General features: G+C 34.8%; 1 protein-coding gene across 1 annotated transcript in view; it reads left to right on the top strand.

Annotated features, from left to right (window-relative positions):
• Positions 1 to 12316, top strand: part of sh3yl1 (SH3 and SYLF domain containing 1) — a 50665-nt gene that overhangs the window by 8459 nt on the left and 29890 nt on the right. The window contains 2 exon segments of the mRNA NM_001423240.2: positions 9359 to 9469; positions 11999 to 12112. Of these exon segments, the coding sequence (NP_001410169.1) occupies positions 9359 to 9469; positions 11999 to 12112 (225 nt within the window).

Raw genomic sequence — 12316 nt, 5'->3', positions numbered from 1 at the left:
AACTGCAGATAGGGCTGTGTGTCATTTTATTTATTTTTTTCAGATTTTTAGAATTTACGGTTAAGATTTAATTTTATATTAAATCGAGGTATCGCGATTTATTATTATTATTATTTATTTATTTTTTTAATAAAAATATTAGATGCTTTATAATTGCACCAATGCGCTTTGGTCGACTCTCTGTATTACTCTGCCTGACTGCCTGTCTGGGTTTCAATCATGGTAGTGACGGACTGAACATGGAGACTGGACAGCCTAATTTAACCCAATGCATGAAGTTGTGGGCATGCATCTGAGAGCTAGAACCTGTGTGGATTATCAAGACATATTCCCTTATCAAGTCGATAATCTTGATCTCTCAACATGTATGAAGGATGTAAAAACCTGCCATGTGAAAAACCGCAACCGCACTTAAGCCGCCTTTCCACTGCATACAACATTTGGACACAACCAAATTTTTATTTTTATTACTTTCTTCCATTTATGAACAGATTTTTTTTATTTTTTTTTAATAGACTTTTTATAATAAAAAAACGAAACAAAAAACAAACTCCTATTTCATCTCGCGCACGAATCTGTTTGGACAACACTGGAATACATCATATCCAGTCGGCAGGTCGCATACGGAGTCGCAGGAGTTCAAATATTTCAACGGATCCAAATTTTCCGCATACGAAGATGATCGGAACTCCATGCAGCTCCCGGACTGCTCTCCATTGGAAATGAATGACTTCCAGTCTGTCGCTTGTCGTTTTTTGTGTGCAGTGGAAAGGGTGCTTTAGTTCGAACCGTGCTGATCTTAGTTTGGTTTGAACACGAGCAGAGATGAGCGGTAAAAGCTGTGAAAAGTAAAAGTATCCAACCCATGATGTCATTTAGCTTTATATATATATATATATATATATATATATATATATATATATATATATATATATATAATTTATTTTTTGCAACGATATTTAACTTGTGAAATTGTTTTGCATTTTATTTACACCTTGTTCACCAATTTATATATGGCATGGTCATTAAAAAGTACAAAGTACTTGTTGCTTATAAAGAGAATTTTACTGAAGTCATATTGTTGTAATGTTTTAAGTTGACTAGTTACACAATAAAAAAAAAAATCGCAATCATGAATTGGTCAAACTTTATGAAAAAAAATAGATTTTTTTTTTTTTTTTGCCATATCGCCCAGCCCTAACTGCAGAAGCAAATAAGCATTTTATTCTACTGTTATGCTTACTAAAATGCTTGGATAGGTTGTCATTTTGCTTATGACGTACTTGCTTGCAGCTACTTTTATGAATACTTTCTGTTTGCCAACATGAATTACAGTATCAGTGTGAATATTTTAGGTAGAGAATCCCCTCGTTGGCATCTTTAAAACTTGTGACATGGGGAACGGAGGCCCTCTGTCCAGAAACAGTGGGAAGCTTTTATCCTGAAAATTGCACTCCTCAATACCTTCTTGTCTCCTTGCAAATACTGTCATTATACTGTAGTTACTGTGCATTTACTTCTTTCTGGTGCCTAGTAATTCCTTTTCTATGGGAGCATCTGAACTAAAATGCTAAAACTCATTTTAATATTAATAATTATTAAGTTTTACATACATTTGTCAATTTTCATTGTGAGCTTAGTTCAATTACTGTTAACTATTGGAGCCGTATTGCATAATGTACAATACACATTATACAATAGCCCTATAAATAGTCATCATTTTCAATCAATAGTTTAGCAGGCCAGATTAGCTTGTGAAAAATATTAATGTTTGAAATATTAAGCTAAGCAGTTAAATCTCCAAGCCTTTTGTGCTGTAATGAACACATATTAAAATGTTAATATGTGAAAAGTATCAAATGTGAAGTACTCTAAAAGTTTATAAAATGAATATTCACGATATTATGAGGTCCTTCAAAATATAAATATTGTGCATGGTTATAATGGTCACACTTTACAATAAAGTTCATTAGTTAATGTTAACTAATGCATTTACTAACATGAACAAACAATGAACAACACATTTACTACTGTATTTGTTCATGTTAGTTAACATTAGTTAATGAAAATACAGTAGTTCATTGTTAGTGCATGTTAACTCATGGTGCATTAACTAATGTTAACAAGCATGGACTTGGATGTTAATAATGCATTAGTAAATGTTCAATTATGATTAATAAATGCTGTACATGTGTTGTTCATGTTAGTAAATGCATTAACTAATGAACCTTATTGTAAAGTGTTACCTTTATAATTATACATGCACCCCCAGTGTTGGGGGTAACGCATTACAAGTAACATGAGTTATGTAATAATATTACTTTTCTAAGTAACTAGCAAAGAACTGCTTTTAATTAAGTAGTAATATCTAACTTGGTTTTTATCTTGGTTCACTTTAAAAAAAATAAATTGCTTATTTAATATGAACGTAGTCGCCTTGAATCCCAAATACAATGAGAGAACAGAAATTAAGACAGGGCAGGGCCTACATACATATTTTTGTTGTTGTTGTTGTTGTTGTTGTGTTTTTTTTTTTTTTTTTTAACCAAATTGAAAGGGCAAAAGTTACTTAAAAGTAGGCCCACATGGAATATGCTTGCGCAAAAATCTGCAGATTTTTAGCTCATCATTGAGTCCATTAATTTACTTGTGTAAATGTGTGAAATTTATATTTATTCAGTTTTTAAATGTCAGTATTTTTATTGACTGATACGAAAATGTTCATATGATTTATTTACAGTACAGTGTATAAATGTAATATTTTCAGTCTTTTAGTAGATATATGAGAAACCTGCTTTGTTTAACAAATAAGTGGATCTAATTGGATTTGCTTTGTAAAGATTAAAGTTTAAAAGGTATTATTTTTTATTTCATATATTAAGTTTTTTTAGATCTGCATGGGGGCGCAGTTCGCCTCGCAGCAAGAAGGTTGCTGGTTCGAGCCTTGGTTGGGTTGGTTGGTGTTTCTTGGTGGAGTTTGCATGTTCTCCTCGTGTTTCCTCCGGGTGCTCCAGTTTCCCCCACAAGTCCAAAAATGTGGTATAGGTGAATTGGGTAGGCTAAGTTGCCCGTGGTGTACAGTATGTGTGAATGAGTGTGCATATACACTCAATAAAATATAAATTTTTAATATAAATTTCTTTTTCAACAATGTAAAATTTAACATTTCAATGTCTGTGTCGGTGACATACGTTCGCCTCAAAATAGGAAGATCGCTGGTTCGAGCCTCAGCTGGGTCAGTTGGCATTTCTGTTTAGATTTTGCATGTTCTCCCCGTGTTCTGTCCAAATACGTTCGGTAAATGTGACAAAATTGGCCATAGTGTATGTGTATGAATGAGTGTGTTTGAATGTTTCCCAGTGATGGGTTGCAGCTGGAAGGGCATCCGCTGCATAAAAGCATATGCTGGATAAGTTGGCAGTTCATTCCGCTTTGGTGACTCCAGATTAATAAAGGTACTAAGCCGAAAAGAAAATTAATTAATTTAATTACTAAAATTTTTAGTTATAAACACACAAAATAATTCTGCATAAATCCACAGATTTTTTTGTTTTGTTTGCTATTTCTCCACAGAAATAGCAAACAATGTCCGCAGATTCCTTCTGGCCCTACTCAAAAGTAACATAATGCCTTACTTGCCATAAAAAGTAACTGAGTAACACAACTTCTTGTTTTTTGGGGTAACTCAATATTGTAATGCATTACTTTCCAATTGAACTTTCCCCATAACTGATGATATATTGAATTATTGAATTTTGGCATATGTAGAACAAATGTACTTTTTGTATTCTTTATGTATTTTTATCATGTCAAAAGATAAGAGTGCTAATATTTCTGGTTTTATTTTATTTTTTTTAGTTTTAAAGGGAAAAATATAAGGGGGGTGGGGGACTAATATATCTCTCTCTCACTCACTCACTCACTCACTAGATTTTTACGTGCCATGGCAAGATTTTCACCGGCCCCACCAAAAAAAAAGCTAATAGCTATTTCTTAGACACATTTTAAATAATGTGGCAAAATAATGTCTGAATCTAGAATTTTAACATTTGAAAAATGTTATTAAATGTATTATTAGCAAAATTCAAGACTTTATGGAAATGAAAGAGCAGTATGGAAATTGTGCTGGTATTTTATTGCAATTCTAAATTATTTTTTATAAAAACGGCTTGCCAAACTGATTATTTTTTATTTAATTTTTTTTTTATTCCTATATTTTCTTAATTTTATACACATGTAATTGTCTGCTTCCAATACTTTAGAAACAGATGTTTTCTTTTAGCCTTATAATTTGATATTGCAATCTTTTCGCTGTACTTGTTACCAGGTTACGAAAAAAATTATGTGTTCATTTTTACTGGGCGATATATACATACATATGCTGTGTATATATATATATATATATATATATAAAATGTATGAGACATTTGAGGAGATCTGCAATGATTAAGATGTTCACACATGCAGTCATAAGTGTACATGTTACAAAAAGGATGCCGTTAAACAGTTTTTTTTTATTATTTTTTTTTATTAGCTGAATAGAATTCAGCAAGCCATCTCAAAGCAAATTACCTTGCAAAACAATAAAGAAATGTCAATAACTCACAAAATGTTATTCCCAGGACTTTGTATGTTATAAATGACGTGAATAAAGAAATACTGCATACCGTATGGTCTGCCAGATGAGAAGACAATACACCTTCATTTTATTTTCCTTTTTTGCCATTTACGTTCTTCTATGCGTACAAATCCACTTTAAAACCACGTCATGAGATCAGGTTAGACTGATGACTCAGACAGACATTCTTTTGAGAGTTGATTTGGCAGAATATCTGATAGATGAGATGCTTTCTGACATAAGTTGCTTGCGTAGAAAACTTTAGGTATCTCCCAGTTTGAAAAATGTTATGCGTTAATGACAGTTCTATATAGTAATTTTTGTAGTGTGTTAATTACATCAAGGGTTGTATGACAAGTGGTAGAAAAATTCACCACACACAGACCTTTTAATACTGTAGTGAAAGAGAGTCATAGAGGTTTTACCAGCCACAGCCCGGCATACTGACACATTGTATATCTACAGATGAGAAATTATTACTACGTGAAAGCACTATGCTGTTGGATTATGGTCTTCAGGTCCAGCAAAGATTCACTTATCTTGCATATCTTGTGTCCCGTTGTTTGCAGTTCTTTTCAAGCTAGAGCAGTCTTTAAATCCTCCTCAAGATGAGTAATAGTTTGTAGGCACTTTAAATGGTGTAAAAAAAAAAAGCAACATGACCTTGGTTGTCTTGTTTTTTTATTTATTTTTTTTACATAGTAAATAATCTGAAGCAACTGTGAATGAGTTCTTTGTTAGTCATCTGCTTTTTCATGTGATCTTCTAAACATGGGGTTGATTTTTATGTGAAGGCAAGAATCAATATTACTATTGCTCCTAGTTGGGGGAAGGAACAAACTAACCTTGTGTTAAACTTTGCTGTATAAGTTATGCAAGTGATTGGAATGAGCCTGCTCTCTAAAATGTAAAGATTACAGAAATAGGTATGTGTTGCCTTAATAAGAAGTGTGAGTGTGTGTTATGACATTCATCTTTCTTAAAATACTAGCCCCCTCTATTGTCTAATAGCAGGATGTTGTCAATGTCAATACAAAGTTTATTTATTCAGCACAGGGAAAAACTGGTTCCCAGACTGAGCCTAGATTTTCCCTCAGGTTTTGCCCCAATTACTGTATTGGTTTAGTTTTAATTTTTGGATCTACAGCTTTTTTTTTTTTTTTTTTTTTTTTAAGAGTGTGCAGGTTTAAAAACCAATGTATGTTTTTATTGCCCTTTTTCCCAAGCTACGACTAAATCGTTAATGTTGCTTTTCTTTTTGGTTTGATTCACTTTGCAACATTAAATGTTTAGGCAAAATATAAATCCCCTTTTTCTCTGACATGGTCCCTGTTTTGAGTTGATTTTCCAGTTTGTTCTGGAACGTGATCATTGTAGTGATAAAGACCTCACTGAGAATCTGCCAATGCTGGGGTTTTTTTGTAACCAGTATTTCCGTGGATCATCTCAGACTGATTGTTTTAGCGCAGATCTGAGCACTATTTGCAGTGTTAACATAAACCAAACCAAGGGGAAAGAAATGCTTTAGAAAATGAACAAGGTTAAAAAACGCTGTAAATATTCAGTGATTAAATTGGGCCCAATCCCAATTCTACCCCTTAGCCCTTCCCCTTTGTGCACGAGCAAAACGAGGGGTAGGGGTGTCCCAATTCTCTTTAGCTTGAAGGCGTAAATCTAAGAGAAAGGGGTGAATAGCCCTTCGAACAAAGAATTTTCAGGACCACACTTGAAACCAAGGGGTATGAAAATTTCCCAGGATATACCTGCCACAAAGGCAGTGTTGCTGAACCCGGAAGTAATGAGATCCACAAATGAGTATTTATTTTTTATTTTTTTTATTTTTTGTCATTATTACGAATTTTTACGACAAACAAACATGTGTTTTATTATATTCATAACCGCGTTCGTGTTTAAAGGATAAATTTTGAGATCTAATCCCTATTAATAACTCCTGTACAGCAGTCCCACAGCATTCTGACACTCGAATACCCTGTCAGCAATGTCTATTGCCTGCCAATTGACATTTTACAGTGTTTGCTATAATTTTAATGTTGTTTTTGGTGTGTTTACATTGAATATGGCACTGTGTAAAAACACAGCACAGTTACGATCTTATTGCCACATTACATCGTTATCATAACATACTATATACCTTGATATGATTTCCTGAAGATAAATACCAATAAAAAACACAACTGGAATAACTATAGCAGTGGCGATAGTCTGGTCTCACATGAAGCATGAGATCGCGAGGACATATGGTGACATGTGCAGGTGGTGAAGTGCTGTCCCAATTCTTAGGGGTAAATTTTGAAGCCCTTTTCCTTAGCCCTCGGTTGTAAGGGCCAAGAGGAAGGGATAGGGGTACAAAAAAAAAAAAAAAAAGAGTTAGGAATGGGCCTTAATGTTTTGACTGCATTAAATCTGTTGTGTGATACTTAAACATTTTTCTTATTATGAATGCATGAATTGTACTTCATGGTGTCATGGTGGCGCAGTGGGTAGCACGATCACTTCACAGCATGAAGGTCACTGGTTCGAGCACTTGCTGGGTCAGTTGGCATTTCTGTGTAGAGTTTGCATGTTCTCCTCGTGTTTGTGTGGGGTTCCTCCAGTTTTCCCCACAGTCCAAACAAAGACATGCAGTATAGGTAAATTGAATATGTTAAATTGGTTGTAGTGTATGTGAATGCAAGAGTGTATGGGTGTTTCCCTGTGTTTGGTTGCGGCTGGAAGGGCATCCACTGTGTAAAATGTATGCTGGACAAGTTGGCGGTTCATTTCGCTGTGGTGACCCCAGATTAATAAAAGTTGTAAGCCAAAAATAAAATGAATGAGTGAATGGATAAACTGTAGTTTTATTGAAATGAACAGAATATTTCATTCTTAAGAATATTTAAGATAATTATAGTAATATTAACATTGCTAATAATTAGGCATGGTGATCAGAACATGTAAACATATCCTAAACATTCATTTTCTTGTTGCCTTAGTCCCTTTATTAATCTGGGGTCGCCAGCGGAATGAACTGCCAACTTATCCAGCACGTTTTTACGCAGTGGATGCCCTTCCAGCCACAACCCATCTCTGGGATACATCCACACTCATTCACACTCGTACACTTCAGACAATTTAGCCTACCCAATTCACCTGTACCACATGTCTTTGGACTGTGGGGGAAACCGGAGCATCTGGAGGAAACCCACACAAATGCAGGGAGAACATGCAAGCTCCACACAGAAACGCCAACTGACCCAGCCAAGGCTCGAACCAGTGACCTTCTTGCTGTGAGGCGACAGCACTACACTGAAAAAAATTATTCAAAGCTGATTCCTTGGATTTACTCAATTTTTGTATGTTAAGTGGTTGTAAACAATTTATTTGTTGAATTTAAACAAACCTATTAAGTTGAACATTAATACATTTAATTTGTTTGTTTAAATTCAACACAATTAAATTGCTTGCAACAGTTCTGCATGCAACACTTTTTTTGTCCTACTGTGCTACTGCGTCGCCATATCCTAAACAAATACATAATAATAAATGTTGACAAAATAGTGCAATGTTACAAGAACTAGATCAAAAGTAAGATGTTTAACAGTCATTTTAGGCTTTTTACAACAGGTGCTTCAACAGGCCATTTCTTCTACCAAATCTATTTAAATTGTTAGGGACCTGGATAAAAATACTGTAATAGTTTGGTATTGGTTTATAAAAGGAGGTGCACGGCATAATTATTCCATGTATGTGGCTGGTTTTGCAAGAATTCTTCAACCGGAAAGACTGCGTTAAAAGTGACTTTTCAAGCACCTCCCTGGCTAAACCACAGAGATGATGCACGTGTAGCAGAAGGGTGCTTTATCACCCCAATATACATATTGTGATTCATCCCTCAAAAATCATTTCCTGGAAAGTAATATATCCATGTCAAAAAATGAGGGTGTGGTGGTATTTAAATGGAATGCTTTTGTTGCCCACATTGGGCAAGTGACATGCTATTTTAAAATGTTGTTCATGCATTCACATTTATACATTGACATTCTTGTAATTTCTGATTTGCTCGGTTGTTTTTGTCAGACGTAAAGCCAAATGTAAAACGATTTACTCTTTTTAAATGGGGTATTTATTTATTTTTTAAATGACTTGGACTTTATTATTTGACATTGGCTTGACCTGTTCACTTTTATACTAGCATCTGTCGTTGTTTGGGCTTGGATATAAGCTGTTATGGAAAGACAACAGCAGCAGAGGCAAATCTGACTCAGACAATGACTCGTGGGAGACACATTTTTTGGCCCAAAGTCACCAGCATGAATATTAACACTCCAATCATCGCTGACTGTATGGCTAATATAATTAGAACCATTATTAACGAGATGAGCAAAATTACCCATTTGGTTATGCTGACATTTGATATGTTAATGAATCGTTAACTTTTCGTCATTAAAATGGAGATAGACTTTTGATAGAGGCACAGGCCATTTAGGTGATTATATATCTGGTCTGTCACCATGTTCAAAAAGTGGTTAAATATAGCCTATAGCCTAAATGATTTTGACATTTGAGATTACATGTGAACAGTAACATGAGAGAACTGTTTTTGTATTAATTGAAAGCATTCAGGAAGCCGCAAATCATCCTACAAATTTGCCCTACCAGGCATTTGACGTTTTAGATTGTTGGAATGTGACGCAGGCAAAAAAGAGTTATGTTTCTGACGTTTCTTTTTTTTTTTTACAGTGAATAATCCCATTCCTGCTAACCTCAAGTCTGAGGCCAAGAAGGCCGCCAAGATCCTCAGAGAGTTCACCGAAATATCCAACAGAATGGGGCCTGACAAGCTTATTCCAGGTAATTATTGTTATTGTTGTAAACCTATAAGAATGCAAAAGAAAAAAAAAACATTTGTGTTATAGAGATTAATTGCATTAAATTGACTTTGACTGCTTAAATGCTTTTAAAACGAGGAAAATTGGATCACTAGTTTTTATTGGATTAAGGCATGATGTTTTAGGGAAATGTAGCATTTAAATGACTGGATTTAATAAAATAAATTTATACCATTATAGCTATTTATTCCAACATAGGCTCTTTCTGAAAACGTCCCCTATATACATTTTTGTAGATCGCGAATTATGCAGCCAGAAGCATGTATGGCTGCATTTCATTTTTAAAATGAATGCAGCGGGGCAGTATGATGCCGTTTTTTTTTTTTGTTTTTTTGTTTTGTTTTTTTGCACTTGCCTCCATATGGACTGCTTTCCAGCTGTTATGCTTGCCCAGTAGCTCGCTACATACGTCAGCGGTCTTGCGAGGGGGTTCGAGTCTGGTGAAGAATGGCTGCAGAAAGCAGGCAAAACAAAAACGGAAGCCAAAAAAATAAAACTGACAAGTAAATAAATCATAAGTCACGGGCGCTTAACTTTTTCTGGATTAACTTCTAAAACCCTATCGGTTGGGTTTAGGAAAGTGGGTGGACGGGGTCAATCGGTGCTTTTAAAACAACACTATTGGCTGGGTTTAGGGAAGGAGAATAGTGGGCCAGATGATTTGTCAGTCAGTCAGTCCATTGACAGTGTCTTCAGTGGATTTACGAGAGAACAGTAGAGAAATTTGAGATCTCAAAAACCGTAAACAGCTGCCTCTGGTGGATTTTGCAAAAACAAAACTGCAAAGAAAAATGTAGCTCCTGGGATTTGTATTTGACACTCTCCAGAAAAATATGTTGCGGTATGTAATCAAAATGAGCCTTGGTTTATTTATTCTCATCCAAACAAAAATAACAGATTTGTTTTGTCCTAAATAAGTGAGTTTTGTTTGACAACAGTACCTTTTTTTTGTTCTAATTCTATTTTTTTTTTTTTTTTTTTTTTAAGTGGTTACTCATTGGTTTATTTTACCTATGTTTGGTCTAGTTCAATGTCTTTTAGGCCCCATACACATGGTCAGGTCTTGAGTCCCAATTCCGATTTGGTGCCTATATCTGATTATTTTTTGCCAGTCTGTTTGCACGTTTTTTTTTAAATAGTGACCCATATCCAATTCATGTGTTTACACTTGCCATACAATTTATGCTGTCGCACATGCATAAAGGTAGGTTCTAGCTTCTGCTCCACACTATCCACAATGGAAAAAATTTCTTGCTTTTAGCTCTGTGAAATGTGCGAAGATCGCCCAACATTAAAATGATTGTAAAATCATAAAATTGTGGAACTGACCACTTTCCTCATTGTTGTTTACCGCGTTGGCGTCTCCATACACGCTCTTCCACCTCATTAAACAGCAGAGAAGTAACACAAAGTCTTAAGTTTAATGATGTACAAAACAGAATGCCTCTAAATCCGATCTGCCTGTTACATGATGGTCCATTTACATATCTGATTTATATCTGGTTTATTTCCACATATGAAGGAGGCATGAGACCCATCTCTGAATATACGAATACATGCTGGGTTTTTTTTTTGTGTGTGTTTACACTGTCATAGAACCGATCCGATCTGTGTCGCATATGAGCAAAAAACCTGAATTGGGTCACATTTAACTGGCAGTGTAAACCGGGCCTTAGACACCTATTTAAGCTTCAAGTGTTTTTGCGTTGTATTTAAACGTTTTTCCTGGCTTCATGTTGGCAAATTGTAAAGTTTTTTTTTTTTATTTTATTTTATTTTTTTTTATTAAATGCTCACTCGTAATGCAGTGGTCCCAAAATGATACAAATCAGTTCATTTGGAAAATTTATATTATATTATATTATATTATATTATATTATATTATATTATATTGTTATCTGTGGACAAGTAGCATTTTGCACAAATAATTTTAGACCACTGAACTAGCTTTTCAGATCCATTTGAACCAAAACTTAGCCACAAAGGTCAAATTCCTGTGGCAAAAAATAAACACCATTTATTCATGTTTTATTTTTTGACATTTTGTGCATTTCTATGTTGCTCAGAATAGTCGTTGAGGCCAGAGTTCCTCATACTTTAGGAGCATAGACTCATCCTGATGCATTAATAGCAGCCATGCCAGACATGTAAGTGCTATTAACTGCTAAAGTTAGCATTTCTGTTGACTGATGTCATCTGTGTACATGACGAGCAGTCTTTCTGCCAATCCTTTGCCAAGTATCTGTTCATGCACGTCTTTAGAGAGTGACATGAATGCAACTCACTCAGTGACTTCACCATGTCTGTGCAACCTGCGTGAAAACAGAATGCACTAATCAACTCTGCCTACCTGTTTTATCTTGCATTTGCAAATCGATTTAGATTTTTTTTTAGTCCTTGAAACTACATTCTGAACAGGTTTGCATTGCACAAGTCCAGTTGTAATATCTCATTTTCATTTACCTCTGTCTTTTCCACAACCTCATGCCAGCTCATGTCATTGCCAAGGCTCAGGGACTGGCAATCTTGTCAGTCTTCAAAGCAGGTTTCATGATCACTGCTAGGGGCGGCAGTGGGATAGTGATTGCAAGACTTGCTGATGGAAGTAAGTGGGAAAAAAAAAAGTTTTTTTTTTTTTTTTTTTGTGTAATTGTCATGTACAGTATAGCTGCTTTGTAATATGAGGAGATTATATGGGTTGCCACTTTACAGTGTGTAAATATATTAAAGTCATTCCTTTAATTTTTTTCTTCCTGGCTAAACTAGAACAATTACAACAAAATAGAGCAATTTGAGTAATAAGGGAAGT

Source organism: Danio rerio, chromosome 17, assembly GCF_052040795.2.
Source record: "Danio rerio strain M-AB ecotype USA chromosome 17, GRCz13ab, whole genome shotgun sequence".
Lineage (NCBI taxonomy): Eukaryota > Metazoa > Chordata > Actinopteri > Cypriniformes > Danionidae > Danio > Danio rerio.
The sequence above is the reverse complement of the archived record's forward strand: the minus strand, read 5'-3'. Positions and strand labels throughout refer to the sequence as shown.